Raw genomic sequence first — 25,370 nt, 5'->3', positions numbered from 1 at the left:
GAAGAGAGCAGAACAGAAGAGGGGCTGGGAGGAGACGCGGGTGGGGGGAGAGGACCAGCACTGTCAGGCTGCTGGGAGGGCCCTGAGGTGGGTGATGGACGGCGTCCCTGGCCTTTGTCGCGATGGAGTGAGGACCTCTGGGGGCCGATGAGCAGTTGGTGAGCCTGCGGGTGTCGGGGGTGTGTTGGTGCACCTCCAGAATCCCCAGGATCAGGAACGAGCTGCCGACTCCCGGTGTCTGCTAGTCCCCGTCCCTGCGGATTTCCCTAAATGCAGAGCTTGTAGCCCCTCCATGTTGCTAAAACCTCTTAGCCTTCTCCTAGACACAAAGACTGTCATACACACCCTCCTCTGGCAGGCCTTGGATCCTTAGCTGGACCCAGTGTCCAGCTTCCTGGAGGCCCATAGGGTTTCTTGGCCGCCTTCACTCAGCAGTGAGCCAGGCTTGCTGTGTACGCACCTGTGGTTGGGACCCCATGCCCAGGAGGGTGAGATACTCCCATGTCTAACCGTGTTTCTCTCCGCAGGACTTGGCCTGGGCCATCAGCTACTACACCCGTTTCTTCATCACCTACATCCCTTTCTATGGTGTCCTGGGATCCATCCTTTTCCTCAACTTCATCAGGTGCCTGAGTTTTGCTGGCTACTAGCCCCTTGGCCCCCGAGCACCCCGATGGGGGTTTGATGTGAGGCCCCCCAGAGGAAAGCCTCAGAAGTCCCACTTTCTGCCCGGGCCCCTCGTCAAGGAGCTCCACTCAACCCCCTCCACTTGTACCCGCCTTGCCCCGATTGGGGTCGGGAGGGACACTCGGTTCCCACCGATTCCCCGGACCCTGTGGAGGCTGAGCCGCCAGGCTGCACGCTGAGCCGAGCTCCCTTCCAGGTTCCTGGAGAGCCACTGGTTTGTGTGGGTCACACAGATGAATCACATCGCCATGGAGATTGACCGAGAGCCCTACCGCGACTGGTTCAGCAGCCAGGTGAGGGCGGCCAGCGCTGGCTGCTGGGGGACGGCCCACGGAGCCCAGGTCCACGGCCCGGTGCCGTCCTGCCCTTCCCTGGGGCTGCCGGTGTCCTTCCACTGGGAGGCCCAGAGCTGGGCAGGAGAGGGTGGTCGGGAGCTTCTGGAGGGACCAGTGGGAAATCGGGGCAGGGCGGTGAGACCCGGGGAAGGCTGGGCCTCGTGGAAAGGAGAGTGGTCCCTTTGTGCTTCTGCTCCCAGCCACTCAACCCCCTTCTCCCCAACAGCTAGCAGCCACCTGCAACGTGGAGCAGTCCTTCTTCAACGACTGGTTCAGCGGTCACCTCAACTTCCAGATCGAACACCAGTGAGCGCAGGCGCAGGCCGGGGTGGGGGGGGCGGTAGGCAGAGGGCATACCATGGAGGCAAGTTGCCAGCAGCCTCACCTGGCAGAGGGCAGCAGGTGGGGGCTCCCTCTCTCTGTCTTTCCCCCAACAACCCTAGATTGTATCTCCGCCCCACCACCACCCACGAGCCTCCTGGAGGCCTAGAGAGGGGTTCTTGTTCCCTGGACCATGTGATCACAGTGGCACCCACCCCTGCGCGTGGGCCCTGGCATCTCCCTGGATCCCGTGAGCCTGGCAGGGCGGGCGACTGGTCCGTTTATTAACAGGGAGCCCGAGGCCCAGCCCTCCCCCTCTGCAGGCCAGCCACCCCTGCGGGCACGCCGGGAGAGACGGACAGGGTCTCCCGGGCCTGGCCAGCCTCCCTGTGGGCGGTGGAGGCGGTGGGCCAGCCCTCACGGCCCCCCCCCCCCCCCCCTCACGCTCTCCCCAGCCTTTTCCCCACCATGCCCCGGCACAACCTGCATAAGATCGCCCCCCTGGTGAGGTCACTGTGCGCCAAGCATGGCATTGAGTACCAGGAGAAGCCGCTGCTCCGGGCCCTGCAAGACATCATCAGGTAAGGAGGGGCGGGCATGGGTATGGGAGACACCCCAGGTCCCTGGGGGACAAGGAAGGGATTGGGAGGCACGTGGTCGTGGGACCGCCCGAGGTGGAGACCGGAGGGGCCCTGCTGGCACGGGTGCCCCTACCTGGCCCCTCTGTCACTTGGGATTGCCTGGCCTCTGTCTGGGTTGGACGAGGTCTCTCCCTGGGTCCTTCCAGGGGCCCCCCGGGGGGCCCTGGACTCCTGATGGAGAGCTGGAAGGAGGTCCCCAGGCCGGCAGAGCCCGATTCCCTGGGGCTCCTTGTCCCAGTTGACCCTTGGCCCCTGTCGACCTGCTCCCTGACCGCCCCTTTCCTTCTCTCCCCAGGTCCCTGAGGAAGTCTGGGCAGCTGTGGCTGGATGCCTACCTCCACAAATGAAGCTGCAGCCTTCGGGGCGCCCACGGGGATGGTGGTGGGGAGCCGGTGGGGGTGGTGGCCGAAGGGGAGGGCGGGGTTTTGTTCAGAGAGGTGTCAGGAGGCCGTGATGCGCGGCTCACAGACTTGAGGCTAGGTTTCTCCTCTCTTGCTGTCTGGTTTCGAGGCGTTCACGCCTCCCTCTGACACCCTCCCTCCTGGGTCCCGCCCCGCCTCCACCCTCCATCCTGAAGCATCAGACACGCACCGCTGCAGCCTATGAGCCTCTGCAGCCTGGCCTTCGGGCTTCACACCACCCTCTTTTCTCCCTGCTCTTGAGGTCCGCAGGGCTGGGTCCCAGCCGGCAGGTGGGATGGCTCCCTGAGCCTGCAGGCCGGCCCCACCACCTTGGACGGCCGCCCACCCTCTGCCCTTCTGTGGGGTGATGTGCTGGATTCCCCGGGTCTCCTTCCCACCGCCAGGTCGGTACTGGGGGCGCCCCTGCAGGCCCCACTTTCTCTTCAGATGTCTGGCCCTGACGCCAGGCTCCCTTCGCCCGTGTTGCAGCCAGATCAAGCCTCCGGGCCCAGGGAAACGTCCGGGCCCCATCAGAGCCCTCTGACCCAGGGCTCGAGCAGTTCCATCCTGCCGCCTCCCAAGTCCAGAGCCTGTGACCTCGGGTCCATGGGGGCGGGGCCACAGATAAGCTCAGCAGAAGCAATGGCCAGGTCAGGGGTGAGCCGACCTGTAGGCTCAGATGTTTGTTCTGGTTGGGAGACCTGAGATTCTGGAGCAACTGGACTGTCCCCCGGAGCGCTCCGTTCCTGCCAGGCGGTGCCAGCCAGCCCCTGACCACTTGGCTGGTAGGGACTGAAGCCCTCCAGGCTGCGAGTGGGCGCTGGAGCCCAGAAGCTCAGCACAGCCCCTCCCCACGCTGGGGCTGCCCGCGTGGACACGCTCTTCCCCGGTCTATCACGCTCTCGTGTCTTTTACTCATTTTTTAACCTTTTGCTACAGGATGTGTTCTGCCGAGGGTGGCAGTGGGACTGGGCCTTGGGACAGTCTGCCCGTTCCCACCCCCCAGCCCCTCTGCAGCCTCCCAAGGCCCCACAGTGGGCTGAGCTGGGCTCACTCACTGAGGCCTCCGTGGCCCTGACTGTCAGGAGACAGAAGGAAGGAGCCCCAGAGGAGGGTGACCCCGAGAAGCTGGGAACTTGGTGAGGTGGGGGTGGGGGTACCCAATGGAACAAGGAGGGGTTGGGGCTGAAGGCCAGACAGCTGTGGGGACAAGAAAGTGAGAGGGTGGGGAACCTGGCGGCCACTGGGAGGATCCAGAGCTGCTGCATTTGGAAATTAACCCACTAACCCGTAGATAACTCCAGGGGAGGGCGGGGCAGGAGGGACCAGCTCTGGCTGGTGATGGACCTGAGGATTGCCATGGCAATGAGGGATGGCCTGCCTGAAGCCCTCCCACTGAGAACACACCGGCCCAAAGAGCCACTGTCCCTCCCCTGAGGCAGAATGGATCCATAGGGAACTGACCTTAATTTTTATCATGTTGCTTCCCCACCTCTACACTTTGGGAAATAAATGAAGTGATTTTATTCTCACGTCGTTGTTTCGCGCCGGCCTGATTCTCCCCCACGTCCTGTTTGCCGATGCTGGGTGGGGTGTCGATGGGGTATGGAGAAGGGGGCCTGCTTTGCGCTGGGAGCACTTTCCTCAGTCCACCCCCACACCTTTGCTCAAAGAGAACTTCCTTTCCCCTTCCCTAAAGTGCACATCAGGCCAGGAGTTTTGGGCAAATGGTTCAGATTAGTGAGCCCTCCTTCCTCTTCCTGGGGACTCTTTGGAGTGAGGCTTTCCAAAGGTCTCTGGGGGGCACAGGCCACCTTCCTGACATGCTCATTCACCATCTCCCTCCTCTTGAGGGACCACCCGCAGGCCCCGGGTCACTGGCTTCTGCCAACCTCGGCCCTACCCCTTCCTGGTCAGTGTACTGAGCTCTGGGGGCAGAGTCTCAGAAGGGGCTGAGGAGAGCTCCTGTGCCCACGAACCGGCTCACTGGGTCCCCCAAGCCTGGGAAGAGTCCCAGGGAACGTGCCAGGGCAGTTAGCCTCCTAGTGTCCCCTGTACTGCTCTCTGCCCTCCCCTCTAGGCTGGCTCAGCTTGGCAGATCAAGCTGGGAGTACCAGGGAAGTGCCAAGAGGTTTCGGGGGAGCCAGAACCTCAGGAGCTCCCCACCTGGCCTTGCATCTGCTCCCAGCAGGGTGGGGGAGGGCTCGAGAGTAGACCCCTGTCCTCTCTGCTGCTTCACCTGTGACCTCGATGTAGCTGGCAGGGACACCCAGCTGATCCGGTTAGCGTGTGATTCCCCAGTGGGCACAGGTCATCTCACAACACCCTGTGAGCCCTTGGCCTTGCCCTGCCCCAACACCCATCAGAGGCCTTCGAGTCTGGGAGACCTTGGGGAACATACCTTCCATCCCCCTCACCTGTGCCTGTCTTCTGTCTCTTACCTGGGCTGGGCCCAGCACTATGAGTCTCAAGATGGTACAGTAATAGACACACACACACACACACCTCCAGCCAGCTCTAAGTGCAGCATTCATCACCAGTGACAACCAGGATCCCAGCAGGGGGAGACTGGTGGGAAGGATTCTGCTGCCACTCTGAGGGCATCTGGTAAATCTTGGCCCAGGTTGATGGGGGCCTAGACCTTCTGTGAATTCTTCCCCCACACTCCCAACCTTGTCCTCTCACATTACCCTTGGGGCCAGGGACTGGGGAAGACTCATTCCTGCTCTCTGCCCAATTGCCCCTCCTTTCCCACACTCTGCTGAGGCTCTTGCCCAGCACAGAATCATGGGCTTCTCATCCCCACCCTCTGCCAAACTCATAGCCCCCCAGGGTGGTCACAGAACCAAACCTCAATTCACAGAGGGGGAGGCTGAAGCCAGAAGGAAAGGACTGGGCAGCTGAATTCCAGCCCCTCACCCCGCCTGGCCCTCCCCTTCCCCTGGCAGGGCTGCCCCTCAAGGGAAGGGCCATTTTCCAGAGCCTGGGCTCTTCCTGCCCCACATCAGAGTCAGACTGCTCCCCAGAGGAGCGAGGGGCTGGGTGGAGTGGGTGGAGACGAGGGGAGTTAGTCCCTGTGGAGGGGATAAGAGCTCACCATGGCAAGGTGTCTACTCTGATAGAAGTATCAGCTTTGCGGGTGGCGTGGGCATGCGCTGGGCACTGGGCCCAGAGGAGGGGCTGGCAGGGCAGGCCGGGCTGGTGTGGACCTAGAGCCCCAGCGGGTGGTCACTAGCCTGGCAAGTTCCCAGGCTTCCAGGAGGACACTCAGACCCTCTTGACCCACTGGGAGCCAAGAGGAGGCCTTTGGTGAGCCAAGTGGGGCAGGGCGGAGGTGGCAGCCACCTGGACTGGGTACAAACTGCCCTGGGAGTGACAGGCCACCGCTCATGTGATACAGAGCCTTGGGGCAATCAAAACTCAGCTGTCCCAGCCGTGCCATCCCTGGAGAGGTGTGCCCCTCTGGACGGGACGCAGCTTCTCAAAGAGCCCCCTGGTCTGAGTCTGAGGTGGAAAAGATTAGCTATGGATCCAGTGGGGTACCTACACCCATCTGTGAAGGAACCAGGGCCTGGAGGGTGGAGGCGGGCCCCCGGACGGGAACTAGCCCATCATAAACAGAACAAGCGAACGCCTAGCATGCCAGGACAGATGATGTCTCTATTGCCCTCTGCTATTAGAAATACATTTCTTTGAATTCTGAAGACATTTGAGTCTTTTTTCCAAATTATGTTTCAAGAGCAAGTATCCAGGTGACAGATGACAGGTACCGGGGGCTTGGAAAGGGCCAAGGAGACACAGGCAGCCAGGTGCTCTGGAATGGAGGTGTGGGGAGGGGGTGGGGGCATGTGACCCCCCTGTTCAGGCATGTGACCTACCAGCCACTCCCAGCACTACAGGCATGGGCTGGTTCTTGTGAATTTCCATTTCCCCAATCTGCCCAGGCCATCTCGTGGAAGACTCCAAGTAAATAAATGCTGGCTGATTGAAGGGGCAAATGAACAAGGCCTCCCTAAAGACTTCTGCTTTTCTTCTGGGCCCAAGACTGTGCAGACCATAAAGCAGGGACATGGCTTTTCTTAGCAGCTCTACCAAGGCCCTTCCCTCCTTTGTACAGATGGGCCCAGGCCCTGAGACTGCAAAAGAAACCTAGACAGAGGGGGAACTCAGCTAGGGAGAGGGGTGGATGACTTGGCTCCAGGGATTCTAGCATAAGGGACAAGGAGGAACAAGGGCAAAGAAGACCCACCAGTGAAGGATTTCAGGCAGTAGGCAAAGGGATGGCTAATTGAGGCCAGGGGGCTTCCCCAGTGGTCCTTTTGTGGTTGTTCAGTCACTAAGTTGTGTCCAACTCTTGGCGACCCCCATGAACACATCAGGTTTCCCAGTCTTTAATCATCTCCAGGGGTTTGCCCAAATTCACGTCCATTCAGTCGATGATGCCATCCAACCACCTCATCCTCTGTCACCCCCTCGCCTTCTGCCCTTAATCTTTCCCAGCATCAGGGTCTTTTCCAATGAGTCGGTTCTTCGCATCAGGTGACCAAAGTATTGGAGCTTCAGCTTCAGCATCAGTCCTTCCAATAAATATTCAGGACTGATTTCCTTCAGATTCTACTGGTTTGACCTCCTTGCAGTCCAAGGGACTCTCAAGTCTTCAGCACCACAGTTCAAAAGCTTCATTTCTTTGGCACTTAGCTTTCTTTATGGTCCAATTCTCACATGCATACATGAATACTGGAAAAACCATAGCTTTGACTATGGACCTTTGTCAGCAAGGTGATGTCTATGCTTTTTAACACATATAGGTTTGTTATAGCTTTTCTTCCAAAGAGCAAGCATGTTTTAATTTCATGGCTGCAGTCACTGTCTGCAGTGATACCAAAATCACTTGGCCCTTTAAACAAGTTTTTTTTTTTTTTTTGAAGTCACTCAGTCGTGTCCGACTCTTTGCAACCCCCTGGACTGTGACCCACCAGGCTCCTCCGTCCATGGTATTCTCTAGGCAAGAATACTGGAGTGGGTTGCCATTTCCTTCTCCAGGGGATCTTCCGGAACCAGGGATCAAACCCAGGTCTCCCGCATTGCAGTCTGACACTTTAACCTGTGAGCCACCAGGGAAGCCCCCTTAAACAAGTTATTCCTAGGCAATTAAACAAGTTATTCCTAGGCAATTACCCATTTGCAGACGTGAGGGCGCAGTGCCCGCGGCCACCACCAGGGGCAGCACGGAGCACAGCCTGCTCCACATCGGTGCAGCTATCCCAGGTGCCCCTGGGTGGTGCTGCAGGCCCAGCATTCCTGCTGGGGGCGGGGGCGGGGGGAGGCGCGGAGAGCCTGCTGACCCTGAGTCTAGTGCGCTAGTATTTCCCTGATAAGGGCATCAGGGTCGCCACCGGAAAGGCACTGACCGTCTGCCCTGGGGGGCTGCCATCCCAGGGCCCACAGGGCACCAGGAGTCAGCAGGTGACCACAGGAAGGGGACACTCACAAGGAGAACAAGCAGCCTGGGCAGGGGCCCCAAAAGTGGGACTTACTTTCAAGGTAGGAGGTACTTTTCAAGGACGAAACAGGCTGGGAGGCAGCCACGAGCTTGTCCCAGGTGAGAGCTTGTGATGGCCCCAAGGCCATGGATTGCACACATTTTTAAGATAAATGGCTCAGCCCTGTTGCTGCAGGCTCTCAGCAAAAAGCCTTCCACAGGTATCTCTTCTGTCACCCTAGGAGGTCACACTACCACTCCAAGAGATTGCCTAACTTCCCCAAGGTCACAGCCTGGAGTCCAGGACTTCCCCCACCCCTGGCTGCTGGACTCTAGAGAAAAGCGGGACACGGTGTGGAGTGGGACTGGATGGTCCAGGGAAAGAGTGGACAAGAACTGCAGTACCTGCCCCCTTCCACTTTCTGTAGGAAACCCAGTCTGGGGCCCCGGGGACAAAGAGTGGGGGCAATCCTGCAGCTGGTGGGGAGATTCCGGCCCCCGGGCCAGAAAGTCCCTCAGAGAAATCCTAGCTCAGCGTTTCCATTTTTTTCTCAAGCTGCTGACACTTCTAATGAAACCGTCTACTTGGCTTGGAGCTGCTGAGCAGAGGGGTCCAGCAGCCCGGCTCTTCCTCCTTCCCATCTTCAGGAAGCCCCAACAGCCAGCTCAAAGGCCCCCCCAGAAGTGTCCAAACACCACAGGCCCAGGTCAACCACACCCATTTTCCAGATGAGGAGCCCAAGGCTCAGTGAAGGACCACACCTTGTTCTCAGACTCCAGGGATGGAAAGAGCCCCGTTCCAGGGGTCCTTGGACTTCCAGGTGTCTCAGACGGTAAAAGAATCTGCCTGCAATGCGGAAAACCCGAGTTCAATCCCTGGGCCAGAAAGAACCCCTGGGGAAGGGAATGGCTACCCATTCCAGTATTCTTGCCTGGAGGATCCCATGGACAGAGGAGCGTGGCGGGCTACAGTCCATGGGGTCACAAAGAGACAGACACAACTGAAGTGAAATTAATACACACACACAGGGGTCCTGCTTGAATGGTTCACTGCAGCGGCTGGAAATCAGCACGAGGTCCTGGGCAGGCATGGGGCAGGGGGAGATCCCGATCACCTCCTGTGGACCCCCTCACTGGGGTGATGCCAGGTATACTTCTGAGCTCAGCAGCAGACCCCCACTAGTGGCCTTCTAAGGCCCCTCAGCCATCAGGCCAATGCAGATGCCAGACAGGGGGGTGATCCAGGGGGTGCCCCCACACATGGCCCTCGGCCCCTGTCTGCCTCAGTCTCTGTCTCTGTGTTGTTTAATCACTAAGTCTGGTCTGACTCTTTTTGCAACCCTATCCCACCAGGCTCCTCTGTCCAGGGGATTTCCCAAGCAAGAATACTGAAGTGGCTTGCCATTTCCTTCTCCAAGAAATCTTCTCAACCCAGGGATTGAACCTGTGTCTCCACTGGCAGGCAGATTCTTCACCACTGAACCACCAGAGAAGCCTCCCTGTCCAACTATGCAACGGAGTAAAGTGGGGTGAGCCTGAAGTGAACTACCAAGGTTGCTGGTGACTGGGTGAAGAACAGGAAGGGACCAGGCCCTCGGGCATCTGAGCTCAGGGCAGATGCCAGCTCCCTGACCCAGGGAGGAGGGCAACCTGGAAAGCCACCATCCATCACCACCCTCTCACCTCCCAACACTCTGATGGCCCAAGGACCTGAACTCCAGTTCCAAGATCCATGCAAATATTCTACTCCATAACATACCTGGGTTTCTTTTTATATAAAAATAACATTTTTTCCCCTAAATTTTTGCTCTAGGAAAACATGTCACGCTCACTGTGTGTCTTTATACACCAGCCCCTAGCCCTGGTCCTGGCGGGTCTAGAGCCACGGTTGTAGGGCTGTGGAGCAGACGGGGAGGGGACCCAAGAGGACAGGCCGGGCCTCCAGCCTGAGGCAGGGCGAGGTGGGGCAGGTGAGGAAGCCTGTCTGGGTGGCTTGGTGGCTGCTGGGGCCCCGGGCGCTGCGGTCTTCACTGGTGGAGGTAGGCTTCCAGCCACACATTGCCAGACTTCTTCAGGGACCTGGGTGGTGGGGGTAGGGAAGATGTGAGGGACTCAATGGCAAGATATTAACCTCTTCCCCCCACGATGATGAGTGTGAGTGGAGATGGGCAGGCAGCTGGGGTGGGGCCGGAGGAGAGGGCTGGGAGAGGCGGCTCCACCCTCATTAACTTGAGTGGAACCTAGACCTTGGGTGGGAGGGGGAAGGGCCCAAGCCACATCCAGCCAGGAACCAGGGTGGGCCTGTCCCTCCTCACCCGGCTCTCTATGTCGCTTCCTCTTGCTGAGCCCTGCGATCCAGAGATTTGTAAGGCGTGGAGTGTGCCCACCACCAGTCTGACATCAGGCGGGGGAACCAGAAGCATCAATAACTTGCTAGCAAAACTCTGTGCCAGGTGTTTGAAAGGGGCCAGGCCAAGTGGCAGGGGCTTCGAGGATCGGGCTGGGAAGGGTGATGAAGGAGGAATTCAAACGCCAGTAAGAGAAGGAAGCGCCTCAAAGTAAAGGGAACAGCCTGTGCTAAGGCACAGAGGTGGAAGAGCTCTGGCTGAGACTCTGGCCTCTGTTCCCCTGTCAAGGCTACCACCAGGGCCGAGCCCGGTCGCCCCTGAACAGCTGCAGGAACCCCAGTCTGCTCTTCCTGCCCCATCAGTTCGTTCCTGCAGTCAGAGCATCTTTCCAAAATCCAAGTCCTGTGTACCCCTCCTCCGCTCACTGGCTCTCCCACACATCTAGCATGCTCCTTCCTCGGGGCCTTTGCAAGGTTATTTCCCAGCCCCAGACCTGCTGCCCCCAGATGTCTCTACGACCAGCCTTTCTCCTGTCTCTGCTCACACGTTGCCTTCTTACCACCACCCTGCCACCCAACTAAAAATTGCATCTCTGCCTGGTACCCCCCATTTCCTCTCCTGTACCCACCCAAAGGTTCTGTGGTTTTGCTTTGCTTTTTGTTGAAGCACTTCTCCCTTTCTCACGTTTTCTGTCATTTACTTATTTTCTGTGATTAACTGCTTGCTTTTCGTTTCCCCCTGCTCGGATGTCAGCTCTAGGAAGGCAGGGATGTCGGGAAGTTCTGCTCACTGATGAGGACCGGGCCTGGGCCTGTGTGTGTGAGCAGATACTGGGAAGGACGGGGCTAGGGTCACAGACCAAGGGCAGAGAGGCTGATGGGAAAGGCCCTGAATGCCAGCTCCCAGAGAGGAACCTGCAAGAACTCCAGAGAGCCAGATGGATGCTCAGGACGGGGCTGACGGGCCCCAGGGGTGGGCGGGGGCCCTGGGGAGCCACCGTGAGCGGAGGGCCCTTACCTGATGATGTCCACCAGGGCGGTGAGGAAGGGCTTCACCTCATAGTTGAGGCCATGCTTGGCACACAGGGCCTTGACCAGCGGGGCCACCCTGCGGTAGTTATGCCTCGGCATCGTGGGGAAGAGACTGCAGGGGAGACAGTGTGCTGGCACCCTTGGACCCGCTCACCATCTCTCCCGGGCCCTCCAGGGCAGATGTCTTGGCCTCCCCCCCCCGGAGCAGATGGGACACGGGATGGGGGGTGCTCAGGCCTCACTCCCACCTCTGTTGTACCCCCGCCCCTGGGTCTGCGCTCACTGGTGCTCGATTTGGAAGTTGAGGTGTCCGCTGAACCAGTCGATGAAGAGCGAGGGCTCCACGTTGCAGGTGGCTGCCAGCTGCCAGGAGCAGGCGGGGCACGGGTGAGGGGGCTGGCACAGAGCACCAACCCCACGGCAGCCCCATCAGTGCCCCCATTCTTCCCAGCTGGGGACCCCACCCCTACCCCCAGGATGGGCCCCACCCCGGCTGCCCACCTGAGAGCTGGCCCAATCCCGGTGCTTCTCATGGCCAATCTCCCTGGGGATATGGTTCATCTGTGTGATCCACACGAACCAGTGGCTCTCCAGGACCCTGTCAGAGGAGGTTCAAGGCACTGCCCCACATCCTGCTGACCACTCAGCTTCCCCATCTGTACTATGGGCCTCAGCTTCCCAATCTGTACTATGGGATTGCAATTCCTCCCCACTGGTGTTTCAAGCAGCCAAGTGGTGTGGAGGCCACTGCCAGGCTGAGCCCAGAGCAGCCCTACTCAAAAGGGTGGATGCCCCAGATGGCTTCCCTGAGACCTGCCACCCCCTGGATGCTGCCACTCAACAGCCCAGGGAGACAGTACTGCTGTCCCCATTCTGCAGATGGAAACACTGAGGTCTGTGATCAGGGTGCCCTGCTGATTGTCATGCCGAACCTGGCCATACCTGACAGCCACAAAGAGGAGCAGCGCCCCAGGAATGCCGTAGAAGGGGATATAGGACAAGAGGAAGCGGGCGTAGAAGCTGGCGGCCCAGAGCAAGTCCTGTAGAGGAGGGAAGATGGGGAGGCCGAGAGGCAGCCGGGAGGGGGAGCTGGGGTCATCCCCATCCTTTTGGCTCGATGTGCCTCAGACTGGCACATCACCACCCCTTCTCGGGGCCTGGGTTTCTCAGCCAGGTAAGGGGACAAGTCTTCGCCCTGCCAGCCTCACAGGGCTGACCATGGATGCTGTGCAAGGATGTGGGATGAAGGAAGCCTTGCGCAGAAGACAAATACCTGGCAGAGGGGGCCCAGAGGGTCCCCACCCTCATGTCTCACTGTGAGAAATGCACACCACACCCTGACCTGGCAACCACACATGCACACACTCACTCCCCCTGCTCTCGAGCACACGTGTTCCACATCACTACATGCACACATGTTTGCAATGGTGGACTGGGCTGTCCCCGACACCCCACCCTTCGCCACCACAGCTGCATGCCCAGGGGAGCTGGCAGGGCCCCCGCTCACCATCCACTGCATGCACACCAGCATGTAGGCCAGATTTTCCACTTCGAAGTTCACCAGCGTGAGCAGCGGTGGGCCGACTGCAAGGAGGGGCATGAGGGGGGCTCAGGAGCAGGGTGGGGGTGCAGAGTGGGCCGGCCAGAGGGAGGGGGAGGGGGCTCAGTTCCTCTGGGGGGTTGGAGGCTGGTCCCACCCGGCAGGGATGAGCCTGCATCACCCACAAGGCCTGGTCCTCACTCAGGCCCCCAGTGTCTGAGCCTTTCCAGGCTGGTCCTTGCCCCACCGCCTCCCCCATGCCCCTTCTGCAGGTTGGCACCAGCCTGATACATCCCTTTAATCCTCACCTTGTGGCCCCAACAACTGCCCTAGGGCTCGGGATGCCCTGACCGAGGGCAGGAAGGAACTCTGAAAGCTGCAGGCAGGGCTGTGACCGCCTCTGGCCGTATGGGCTGCAGGCTGGGGTGACCAGAGACGTGCAGTGGACAAAGTAGGCCCCAGCGTGACCCCCACCCCATCCATGCCCCCACTCCCAGGAGGACAAGGGGACACTCACTCAGGAAGAAGTACAGATGCTGATGGTTGTAGGGCAAGTATCTGCGCTTCTTCTTGCCGTACTGTTGGGGACACAGGCGGCCGGCTGGGGAGGGCGGCTCTCCAGGCCCTCCTCGCCGCGGGGCAGCGGCTCTCCAGGCCCTCCTCGCCCCGGGGCAGGGCCAGGGGGCTGGCTGGGCCAAGGGGCCAAGGCAACTCTGGATTCTAGCCACTGGGAGGTTGGGAGGGGGCACCCCGGGGACAGGGGCTCAGCCTAGAATTAGACAGAGTACGGGGCGGGGCCACCGCGGGGCTGGGGGGCTCTGGGGCCACCAAGTTTCCGCTGAAGGCCCGGCCTGAGCGTGTCCCCCCACGCACCTCGACGGACGACTCCCCCAGAAGGAAGACAGGCGCCACGGTCACGTCCGGGTCCTTGTGGAAGATGTTGGGCTTGGCGTGGTGCTGGAAGTGCCGGAAGTTCCACCAGTGCGCAGAGAAGCCCTGCGCGGGAGGGGGCTCTCAGGGGTAGGGGCCAGGCCACACCCACCCACGCGACCACGCCCACCCCCATGCAGCCCCGCCCCCTCTCGGCCCCCTGCTGCCCGCCATCCGCCCCCACCCTCACCTTCAGCTGCCCCATCACAAACTGCTGGGCCAAGTGGTTCCACCGGGAATTCCTGAAGATGGACGTGTGGCCCAGGTCGTGCTGCAGACACCAGCTCTGGGCCTGGGGAGAAGCAGGGTCCAGGGCTGTGGCAGGGAGCCGCCGGGGGTCCAGCCCGGAGCCCTGGCCAGCCAGCCCTCCCAGCTCACAGGACACCCCCGCAGCTGGCGTTCCACTCTAGACCCTAGTGGGCCAGCTTCCTCTTTTTTTTTTTTAATTTAGTTTTTGTTTTCTGGCCGCCCGGCACGGCATGTGGGATCTTAGTTCCCCTACTAGGGATAGAACCTGCACCCCCTGCAGTGGAAGTGCGGAGTCTTAACCACTGGACTGCCAGGGAAGTCCCCAGATTCCTCTTTTAAGAGACAAGGACAGCTGAGCTTGGGAGGTCCAGGGGCTGCAAGATTGTCATGGAGCTGCAGGCAGCAGCCTTCCAGCTCTGGACCCTGGGCTCCCTGTGGGGTAACTAAATAAAGAGCTTCCTTAGTTCACTTAAAATGAAGCTGGCCTTATGGGGCCACTGGCTAGTCATTCTTTGTTTACAGACAAAGAAAGAAACAAAGAAATGTTTTGTTTGCTGCAGTGATTTTTGTTTGCTGGTCAATGTTTGTTTTCAGCAAACATTTTCCAAGTGCCCACGTGTGCCAGGCCGTGGCTGTTAGTCAGTCTAGGTATCTGCAAGACAGTGCTGGGTCACCTGGGAGACGGCCAGGATGAGGGCGGCCAGGGTGCTGGGCACCCAGCCGGGGCCGAGCATGTAGATCATGAGCCAGGCGAGCACCTCCATGGCCAGGATGTGGCCCAGCAGGAGAGCGAAGAAGGTGGGTTTGGCTTCAAACAGCTTCATGTCCTCGACCGCCTGGCGCAGGGCTCGGAAGTCCTCGATCAACTGGGTCTGCCGGGGTGGAATGGCTGGTCAGCCGAGGAAGCAAGGGAGGCCCCCCACTCCCACCCTCCATCCCCCCCACCCTCATCTTCCCGGGCAGCCCCCCACAGCTGCTCCTCCTAGGGTCCAAGGGGTGTGGCCAAAGGGGATGGGGTTTCCCCACCCCCACAAAAGGAGTGGGGAGTCTGAGAAGCAGAGAAAACCCTTAGAGCTCAGTTCCTCTAAATCCTCATCATAGATGGGGATGCAGGGCCCAGAGCAAGGAAGGGGGTCTGCCTGGGGTCCCCCAGGAAATGCTGGTGCACGCATCCCTACAGCTCTGCCAGCAACTGTCCGCTCGGGAGGGCTGGCAAACCACGAAGTTGTTACCAGCAATGCCCCCATTCTTCCAGCCCCACACGAGGGACTTAGCCTCCACCGGGGCCCTGCTCACATTCTGGGGTCCATCCTGGCTGGGCTCCTCTGGGGCCAGCTCTCCAATCAGCAGAGGCTGCAGGAACTTGCGCACAAAACTGAGGTCCTGGTGGAAGGCATGGAAGGCATCCTGAAGGAGAGCAGAGAGTTAGGTGGACAGACAGCCAGACAGCTGGAGCAGCACCCAGAGGCAGCAGGCAGAGACAGAGCAGAAGGGCTGCTGATGGAAGGGCAGAACAGGCAGGCAGGCAGGCGGGCAGGCGGGCAGCTGGTTGTTCAGCAGTCACAACTGAGCAACAGTCAGCCTTGCCCATGAGCCCTCCCTGGTCCTGCCCAGGCCCTGGGTGCCCTGCTTGGGTATCCCTCGCCTACTGGGCTCCAGCTGCTTCACCCTGCCGTGGGGCCTTTCCCCAAACTTGGCTAGGTATTTTAAAATCTGGATTTACAGAAAGTTTTCCCTGCTTCCGTTCAAGAAAGAGTTTGACTTTTCCAAAAAAGATCACAGGTAAAGCTTTCTCAAAATCCTATGCTTTTCTACTGGGTCACAAATGTCAGATCTACCAGCTTTTACAAACATAAGCAGTGAGTAACGTGCAAGTGAGGAAATTGGCAATTGATGACCACTGGGCCACCAGGAGGAAAAAAAAAAAAAATCCACCGAAGACCACACAGCCTGAAGATGCTTGAACAGTTAAACTTACCTAATTTGAAAAGGAGGGGAAAATAAGTGTTTTTTTTTTAAATATAAGTTTAATAAACAATCTAACATTCCTGTTATTCTCTGTAATGGTGGCGAGGGGTAGGGGCAGGGCGCAAAGCAGAAGGGGTCAGAGAAAGAGAGCGACCTCAGGCAAGATAAAGGGCTGAGGGATAAAGATAAAGAGGAGAGGACTGGTCAGGGAGTGACCCCCACCGCTCACGCTTGGCAGCGCTGAACTGTGCGTAAACTTGAACGTCACACCTGGGCTCAGTGTTCCTGATCTAGCCCTCGTCCTTGGCTCTCTGTCGTTCACAAATGGGTTTTTATCCTTGGACTTGCAGAGGCTCTCTGAGTGAGCCAGCCCCAGCTGACCAGCAGCCTGGACGGTGGAAGCAGTGCCTGGGGCCAGTTGAGGTGGGGGTGTCCCCAGGAAGGTGACTGCTGGCTGCTATTGTCCTCTCGCTAATGAGCCTAGCAGCACCTGGTGGGTGTTCCAACAGCCAGGCAGGCCCCTTGGAGTTACTGCACGACATCCCCCACACCATCCTGTGCCGGGCTCAGAGGAACCTCAGGCCCCCTTCAGCCCCCGCCTAGAGGCCACACCTGCAGGATTCACCCGAGGGGTTCCCCTTTCCTATTAGCTGCTCTCCCCTCCTGGCCCAGGGGGTTGGACCAGCCTGAGGACCTGGGGGCTCCGAGGCTGTAGCTTCTGGAATAACCTAGGTCCTTGGGAAGGCTGACTTGGGGCCCTTCCCTGGAGCTCACAGTAGGCGATGGGGCTGTATTGGAAGAGCTCTGATGGCGGGGGAAGCACCCCTGGGAGACAGGGGGTCGAGGGGAGGGGGCCCCCCAGGAAGCTGCCATGGCGCTGGCCACCTGGGGAGTGTTGGCCGGGGAACTAAGAGGAAGAGTGCTCCTGTGCTTGGCTGACCCTGCTCACCATGACCCCGAATGAGTCTGTTCTCCTGCCTGGAACTGGGCAAATCCAAGGGATGAGACTCCAGACCTTTCTGGCTCTAGAGCCAAGAGCATTAACTTTTTTTTTTTTTTAATTATAGTCAAACATACATAAAATTGACCATTTTCACCATTTCGAAGTGTACAGTTCAGCGGCATTAAATGTATTCACATTGTCCAGCAACCATCCCCGCCATCCATCTCCAGAACTTCTTCATCTACCTCAGCTGGAACTCTGTCCCCATGAAACACTAGCTCCCCATTTCTACCTCTCCCAGCCTTCATAGCTCAGTTGATAAAGAATCTGCCTGCAATGCAGGAGACCCCGGTTCAATTCCTGGGTTGGGAACACCTGCTGGAGAAGGGATAAGCTACCCCCTCCAGTATTCTTGGGCTTCCCTTGTGGCTCAGCTGGTAAAGAATCCGCCTGCAATGTGGGAGACCTGGGTTTGATCCCTGGGTTTGGAAGATCCCCTGGAGAAGGGAAAGGCTACCCACTCCAGTATCCTGGCCTGGAGAATTTCCATGGACTGTATAGTCCACGGGGTCGCAAAGAGTCGGACACGACTAACGACTAACGACTCTCACAGCCTCTGAAAACCATAGGTGCTGCTCTCTGTGAATTGACTTGAAGGAAATTCCCTGGTGGTTCAGTCGTTAGGACTTTATGCTTCCACTGCACAGGGAACAGGTTCAATCCCTGGTCAGGAAACTAAAGTCCTGCAAGTCATGCAACTTAGCCAGAAAAAAAAAAAAAGAATTGACACTTAGAAGAGGAATCATATAGTCTGTGTCCTTTTGTCACTGACTTGTCACTTAGCATAATGTCTTCAAAGTTCATCCATGTGTAGCATGTCAGAATTTCCTTCTGTTTTAAGCCTGAATGAGCATTGACTCTGATTCTCATTTCCTCTGAAACCCCCCTGGTGGTGCACAGAGCCCACATACAGAGGCACACGGCACGCTCACAAAGGGTGTAACACCCGAGGCTCACAGGTATCACAGGATCAGTGCCATAAGCGTGTGCCTCTACACAACCAGACACCACCACCAACCCACGAAGGCTCACAGCCACGCTCTGGAACAACACACACGGGCAGTCACCCAGACACCCAGAGAGACACAGCCTGGCGTGCGCGTGCACACACACACACACACACACACAGCAGATGTGTGTCCTGTGGGTATGGCCCCAGCATGTCCACCCTCCCAGTCCCCCTTCTCTCCCTTCCGCTGGGTCTGTTCTGGGGCCACCCTAGGACCCAGCAGACCCCAGATGCTCCGAGGCCATGCTCTTGAGCCGAGCAGCTGGGGCAGCCGGTCACCTCCCCGACTCCTTTCCCCTCGCCCAGATGTACCCAAGCCAGGCCTGGAGATGCCCCGAGGGAAAGGCCAGAGCCAGGACCGCCCGAGATCTCCAGCCAGATGTGTCCCTTACAGTGAGTAAGGAAGGGGTGAGCCCCCTCAGGTCCAGGTGGGACTATCCCGGAGCTCACCAACAAGTCTCTAACTGATGGGTGGGAAGGCAGTGCTGCAGTAGGTACTGGGAAAGCAGCGCAGGTTCCTGGGGCTGGGTGAGCACTCCAGAGCCTACACTTCTTGTGGTCTGAGCAGCAACAGAGTAGATCCCTGGCTTCAGACCCAAACCTCAGCAAACAGTTTTTGCTTTTTTTTTTTTTTCCCTGGACTATTGGCTGGGGCCGTGTGACCCAGTCCTCTTTGGTCTCTGTTTAAACATTCAGGAATCTCAATGGGCAGAAGACTCAGAGAGGTTGAGCCGCTTACCCAAGGTCACACAGCTCCATCTGATGAAGGCTGGACCAGAACTTGGTCTGACTGTAAAATGGTGCTTGTGGCCTCAGGGTGGCCACTCCCCGGTCAGAGGGGAGGCGGTGGGTCTCCTAGGTGGGAGGCTGGTCACCATCCTGAGCAACCAAGGATCTGGCTGCTCAGAGGCCGGGGTGTGGGGGTCAGGAGGGTGGTCCTGGCATTTCTGGGGCTGCATTGACCAAGTCTCAGGGCACTGCAGGAGGTCCCAGCCTTACACTGCGCCCCACCCCCGGTGCACCTGGAAACATCTTCTCAGGGGCACGGGTGCAAACCCTGTGACTTTCCCCCACGGAGGTGACAATTTAGGCCCCTCACTAGTTCTTGGAACAGACTTGGGTGAAACTTCTAGAACTAAAATGGTGTCTCTAAACATAGACTGCAGGTGGCAGGGACAGGCCCTGTTCACTCGGGGGCCTCGGAGCCCTGCACAGAGCAGGGTCAGGATGGCAGGCGTGAACATGTGGACAAGAGCCGACCCTCCACAGCCCACCAGACGGGGGTCTGAGCCATTTTGCCGGGGAGGGAATGGAGGCTCAGAGTGGTGAGGCCACCCGCCCCGAGTCTGCAGTGGCAGAGCGGGGATTCAGAACCAGGGATCTCCTGTGAGGTCCATGCCCTCCCAGGGCACAGCTCCCACCCAGCCCTGCTTCAGTGCCTGGAAGCCTCAGAGCTGCTCCTGCCCAGGCCCCCAGCCCTGCCTGGCTTGAACTCCAGGGAGCAGCTGGTTAAGGGCAGGCGTGGGGAGACTCAAGAGGCAGCCTGCAGAGGGTAGGAGCCGAGCCATTTATGAGCCACGCCAAGCCGTGGAGCCGCAGGAAAGATCACACCCCTTCTCCATCCTGTACTTGGTCATCAGTAAATCAGGAATCATTCATGCCCATCTCGCAGGGCTGCTGGAGGACTGAGTCAGTGCAGGCGGAGCATTGCGAAGGAGCCCGGCATCCAGTCCCCGTGGCCTCAGCTGCCCTTCCCTGCAGTCCACCCAGAGATCCAGGCCCGCGGGCAGGAGGCAGGAGGGCGGAGGGCGGAGGTGCGCCCTGCTGGTCATGTTCTGGGCAGCCTGAGGCGAGCAGGCAGGACACCTTCCACCCCAGAGATAAGGTGGGGGCGGGGAGCATTTCTGGTCACTTCTTCAAAGAATCTGGACTGTTCCAGATCAAGAAAGGGGTAGAGCAGCTGGGGGCTCAGGTGGCTTGGGTCTGCTCCTTTTAACCTCAGCACAGGAGGTGCCAGTGGGTTGTGAGGATGGGGGTGGACACACTCAGGAACTCGTCTCTCCCTCCCTCCCTCCCTTTTGAGTGGGAAGATTCGAAAGGAGAGCCGGATCTCACTCCCAGTGGCCAGATGCTCCTTCCAGCCAATGAGGAGGCACCATCAGTATCCCCATTTTACAGATGAGGAAACTGAGGCCAAAGGGCACACAGCTCTGGACAGGAGTATCCAACTCCTGCCCAAGCAGCAGAGTCCCGCTCAAGGGCAGATGCCCCCAGGAAGTTGCCCCTATCCCCCCAGCACCCCTGGTGTCCCTGGTGATGAGTGCAGTGGCCTGGGAGGGGACGGTCTCCTCCATCCAGCACCCTTGGCCTCACAAGTGCCGCTGACTCAGCCATGGCCTGAAGTGGACTCCTGGGTCCTCTTTCCACCACTGAGCTCTGGTTCTTTCCCGCTGCTGTTTCCTGAGAAACCCATGGCTGCCGCTTGGGCGTCCTTACGAGGAAATGCAAACGGGCTGCCAGGGTGCTTAGGCCGCTAGCATCCCCACATTCCTGCCCAGCACCACACAATCCTGACACCTCCCCCAAGGCACGGCAACCCCCCTGTCGCCCCACCCCCCAGCCCCACCAGGGGCCTGGGTGGGTGAAGACATTGCAGAAAACGCCTATAGAGCCCAGAGAGGGCACGCTTCACAGGAAGAGGCCATTAAGCAGTTTTCAAGGCAGCCAGCGTGGTAGGTGGAAGCAGTGTGGGCCCTGGGGCCAGGTCATCTGAGTCCCCCACTTTCACTCCAGAGCCTCAGATCTGCTCAGACCTGCCCCTACCCACGTCCCAAACACAAACCCCACCTTCCAAGCCCAAGGACAAAGGTCCTGCCCTTTGAGGGTTCCAAGAAGGTCCCTTTAAATCACTCATATTCAGCCTCAGTCTCCTCATCTGCAAAATGGGCTAACACTGGAATCACCTCTGAAGTTTATTGTCTGAATACCACCCAGAGTTAGATCCTAATGGTTCCCGTTGGTGTTCAGAGAGGGCAGTATCACCTGCCCTCTCCCCTGGACACACCTGCACCTCAGGGCCCAGGTGAATGGCCACCTCTTCCAAGTGGCTTCCCCTGGCAGGGCGTGGGGGGAGGTCCCCATCATCTCTTAACACCTCCCTCTTCTCCTGGGAGGCTCTGCCTTCCCCTTCCTCACTAGGGATCCTTTTAAAATGTATTGATATGTCAGATTCCCCTGTCTTCTCTGTTCTGCCCTGCATTCTCCCGTTAGAATAAAACCAAAGTCCTGCTTCCCCTGCTACCTCTGGTCCTCAATGCTGGCCCTTCTCGCTGCTCAGCTCCAGTCACGCTGATGGTCTTGCTATTCCTTGAACACACAGAGTATAGCCCCACCTCTGAACCTTTGCCCTAGCTGTTCCCTCCACCAAGGAACATCCTAGCAGATTTTTTTTCTGCTGCCTCATGCAGCATGAGGGACCAGAGTTCCCCAACCAGGGATCAAACCTGTGCCCCCTGTAGTGGAAGTGTGGAGCCTTAACCACTGGACTGTCAGGGAAGTCCCTCCCAGCAGATTTTCTGTTCATAGCAGTATCTTCAGAGGTTAGGTCAAGGTTTGGCATATAGGATATGCTTGCTGGTATCTGCTGTTGAATCTAGCGAGTTAATAATTGAAGAATGAATGAATGAAATAAACAGCTAAGTGGCAGTGGGTCAGGTGGTTAAGAGCATGGGTTGTCGATTCACATCCGAGACCCATCACTTAACTTCAAGTCATTTTGCCTGAGTCTCAGTTTTCTCATCTGTAAAATGGAAATAATAACAGTACCTGTCCCATAGAAGTATCATGAGGATTCAATGAGGGACTGTCTATAAATCAAGTGCTGAGTTCGGAGCCTGGCACATAGTAGGGGCTCAGCGCCCAGCCCTGGTCAACTTATGACCAGCAGCAGCTGGGCCTCACCCCTCCCTGGCTGGCTCCACTAGTCTCAGACCGCCTATGACTCTTAGACAAACCTGGCTCAGGGCCCAGAGCACTCTCCCCAGGGTACCCGGCTTTGTATCCCAGGATGGCCACAGGCTGACTTCACGGCACAGGAACTCTGGGAATTTCCTGGCAGGAAGGCTTCTGTGGCCTGAACAGGAGAACAGCTGATGGGCTGCAGGGGCTGGTAAGAGGTGGCTGCGGGAACATAGCCCCTGCGACATGGCTACCCCACCCCCACCAGTGCTCCAGGGGAGGGTCTGGGGTGCCTGGGGGTCTGGACTGGACCACACTGGGCCCTGGGTGATCTGAGCCCCGCTCTGCCATGTGGGCTCACCACAGACAAAAACTGGGGTCCCCCACCCCCAATCTCTTCATAACCCCTTTGGCCTGAACAGACCAGGTATTGGTGGCAACTCAAGCCCAGTGTCTGGGGCCTTGGGAAAGCTAAGAGATGGCCTAACATCACGGTCTGTTACAGACATGAATGAACCAGACAAAGAGGTGGCTATGTCATGGCTGTCCACTGCACTCTACAGTCTGCAGGGCACACTCACACTTATCAGCCGGCAACACACGCTGACTGGGAACAACTGCGTGGCAGCTGTGGGGCCGCCGAGTTGCAAAGGCGCAGTCCCGCCCTCAGCTGGCTCACTGTCTGTCCCCGCTGTCCCCACTTTACAGATGAGGAAACTGAGGCTCAGAGGAGTGACATGCCTGGTTCAAGGTCACTCAGAGCCTCCAATGGCAGAGCCAGTACATGGCCCAAGGGAACAGACAGCATGTTTTTTAATGGAAATGGGAAAATGGACCCTGTTGGTGAGGAATCAGTGAGAAAGTGGTCACGTGGGGTCTCAGGGTCTAGAGCTAAATGGATGATGGGGTTCCCGCACAGGAGGGTCCCCAGCACACGCCTGGGCACCAAGCAGGAAAAAGTGATTCACAAACCTTCTTCATCAGCTTCCTCTCGCCAGCCTCCATCCTGTCTGCCAGGTCAGAGGTTGAAAAAAGGCCAGAGCGGCCACCTCCAGGATCCTGGAGGGGTGGCTAGCGCTCAGCCCAGGGAAGCAGGGAGGAGCTGCAGCTCCTTACCAGCGCACCCCCACCCCCACCCCGACGCCCTGGCAGCAATACGCGCATGTGTAACCATGTACACAAACATAGGCCTCATTCACACATGTATAGGCCTGGAGATGGTCACACACTCACCAGCCCGCAGTCAGCTCACACTCCCTGGCCACCGTGTGGCCCCCTGGCAATGCGCAGAAGGGTTTCTCTATCACCTTCTAGAGTTTCAGGAGATGTCTGATCCCTAACCTCTCAGCTTCCGGGGAAAGTGAGGAAGAGAGAGTTTTTCCTTAAAAGAGTCCCAAGAAGATCGCCCAACCCACGAGAGAAGGCAGTGGGCAGAGAGGAGATGGTTCTGGCAACAGGGCCACTGACCCTACTGGGACAGGACACAATCTCTTTTGTTATCTAAAGCCCCGCCAGTTAGAGATGCATCCCCTGGAATCTTGAAGAACTTCCTGGTGCCCAGGGTGACCATCCTAGAATTTGGGATAGTCAAGGACAGAGCGTCATGGCCCCAAGTCCTATTGTTCAGCTGGGGGCGGTGGGGGGTGGGGGCCGGGGTCGGTCTGTGGGAAAAGGGGCTGGTAAGGAGTCTCACCCTGATGGCTCCTCTGCCAAATGGTCCCACTGGACAGACCACATTCCTCCTTGACCAAAATGTCTCGACATGGCTGCAGAGGGGAAGCTGGGGTCCACAGGAGCCCGCCTGTTCCTGGGGTGACTGTGCTTTCCGAAGAGGCCCACCCAGCCTGACTGGCAAAATTCTCCCACACGCAGCTGCTAGCCCAGGAGAGGTGAGTCACTGCCCCTCAGAGCCATTCACAGCAGCTCCTGGGAAAGCCACAGACCTCTAGGCCCTGCCCAAGCTCTGCTGCCCTGCCGCCAGCCTCTGAGGGCACATCCTTGCCAGCCCCTAGGGAACCCGCCCTACCTCTGGCATCCAGCAAGCACCCAGCATGAAGAGCCCTCTCTGGGGGGACCCAGAACCCAGCGGAGGAACACCAGAGCATCAGGGAGCGCCCTCACCTAGGGCCAGCGCTGTCTGCCCGGACACACCCACCTCTGAGACCCCCCTCCCTCCCACAGACATCTGCTGCAGCCCAGCCCGGGTCCACCCCCAGGAGTGCGGGTCCTCTTGCCGGGCTGTGGTCTCCTTACTCCACATCAGGACCCCCGTCAGTCCCTCCCAGCTCCGGGTCCCCCGCCAGGAGGTCAAAGGTTAGCGCGAGTAGGAAGGATGCTAAGCCCCCACCCGGCTCCCACCCCTCCCGCTCCCACCCGCGGTGAAGCAGGGCACGGTGCCCAGCGACCAGGCCCCAGCCTAGCACCGGGGCTCCACCCGGCCGGCGGTGGGCGGCCTTACCGTAGCGTCCTCGGCGCCGTGGTGGCCGATGAGGCGGCTGCCCCCCGGGTGTCGCTGTGCCCAGCGGCTGATGTCGTAGACGCGACGCTCAATGACCAGCCACTTGTCGCCTGGCAGGTTGTGCCGGCGGATCTGCTCCCAGCGGAAGGTGGGGAGCGGCGCCCCCCGCTGCTCAGGTCCCCAGTCTGGCTCCCCGACGCCGCCCATGGCTGCGCGCAAAAGTCCTCGCGAACCCGGGACCTCGCCGAGCGGAGACCCCGAGGGGAGCGAGGCCGCGATCGGAGACTTCCTCCGCCGCCACCCGCTGCTCCGCTGCTCCGCGGCCCCGCCCTGCCGCTGCGGCCGCCGTACGAGCGTGCGCCTGCCCGGCTGTCCGCGGGCAACTTTTCCCTCCCTTATAACCGCGCTGACAGCGCTCGCCTAGCCCCCTCCCCGCGCCCCGGCCCCCGCCGCCGCCGTTCCAATCCCGGCGCAGCGGCTCGGCCCCCATTGGCTGCGCCGCTCGCCGGCGGGGTCGGCGGGGAGGGCGGCGTCGAGGCGGGCGCGCCCCGCCCGCGGGGCTCCGCGGCCACCACACCCTGGCCTGTGGGGGGCACCGGCACAACCCCGCTCGTGCCCGGCGGGGCCGGAGGGAGGTGAAGCCGGCAGCCGGTGTCCGCTGCGCCCTCGGGGGCCCGGCCCGCTCCCGGTGGGGCCCAGAACTAGAGTCTGCGAAGAATGGGCTTCCCGCTGCGCCCTCTGGAACGTTAAATGCTGAGCTCTCAGAGGTAGATACACTACCTCGAGATGACTGTAAAGAGCTCTCGAACCAGGGGTCCCCAGCATTCGCTCAGCGAGGTCCCTCGGTCGGGGCTGGTCCTGGCCTGACCACCCCCACCCACCGGGGGACCATCTGTGGAGGTCAATGGCCTTCTGCCTTCGGAGATTCGGAGTTGGGGGGGCCGCGGGATGGCCACCGGGTCAGAGCAGGGGCCCGGGAGCGGGGAGTAGGGTCCTGTCATTCACCGGAT

At 59.3% G+C, this 25,370-nt stretch overlaps 2 protein-coding genes across 3 annotated transcripts in view; one reads left to right on the top strand and one right to left on the bottom strand.

The window, feature by feature from the left end:
• The window catches only part of FADS2 (fatty acid desaturase 2), a 37,592-nt gene extending 33,675 nt beyond the window's left edge, over positions 1–3,917 (top strand). The window contains exons 8-12 of the mRNA XM_043872252.1: positions 528–625; positions 884–980; positions 1,249–1,328; positions 1,799–1,924; positions 2,280–3,917. Coding sequence (XP_043728187.1) covers positions 528–625; positions 884–980; positions 1,249–1,328; positions 1,799–1,924; positions 2,280–2,331 — 453 coding nt within the window. The 3' untranslated portion in view covers positions 2,332–3,917. The remainder of the gene's footprint in view (positions 1–527; positions 626–883; positions 981–1,248; positions 1,329–1,798; positions 1,925–2,279) is intronic.
• A 5,701-nt stretch (positions 3,918–9,618) lies between these two features.
• FADS3 (fatty acid desaturase 3) lies at positions 9,619–24,796 on the bottom strand. 2 transcript variants are annotated; one of them, XM_043872261.1, is made up of 12 exons: positions 24,361–24,793; positions 15,262–15,372; positions 14,640–14,837; positions 13,907–14,008; positions 13,660–13,782; positions 13,304–13,364; positions 12,754–12,830; positions 12,189–12,286; positions 11,748–11,844; positions 11,530–11,609; positions 11,233–11,358; positions 9,619–9,946 (listed from the first exon to the last, which is right to left on the bottom strand). In XM_043872261.1, the coding sequence occupies exons 1-12, from the start codon at positions 24,565–24,567 to the stop codon at positions 9,895–9,897; spliced, it is 1,332 nt and encodes a 443-aa protein (XP_043728196.1). In that variant the 5' UTR covers positions 24,568–24,793; the 3' UTR covers positions 9,619–9,894. The 2 variants fall into 2 exon arrangements, with proteins under 2 accessions (XP_043728196.1, XP_043728203.1); XM_043872268.1 differs by lacking the exon at positions 9,619–9,946 and having other exon boundaries at positions 11,495–11,609; positions 24,361–24,796.
• Positions 24,797–25,370: the final 574 nt, after the last annotated feature.

The sequence above is a fragment of the Cervus elaphus genome, chromosome 2 (genome assembly GCF_910594005.1).
Source record: "Cervus elaphus chromosome 2, mCerEla1.1, whole genome shotgun sequence".
Lineage (NCBI taxonomy): Eukaryota > Metazoa > Chordata > Mammalia > Artiodactyla > Cervidae > Cervus > Cervus elaphus.
This window is presented reverse-complemented; position numbering and strand designations above follow the sequence as displayed.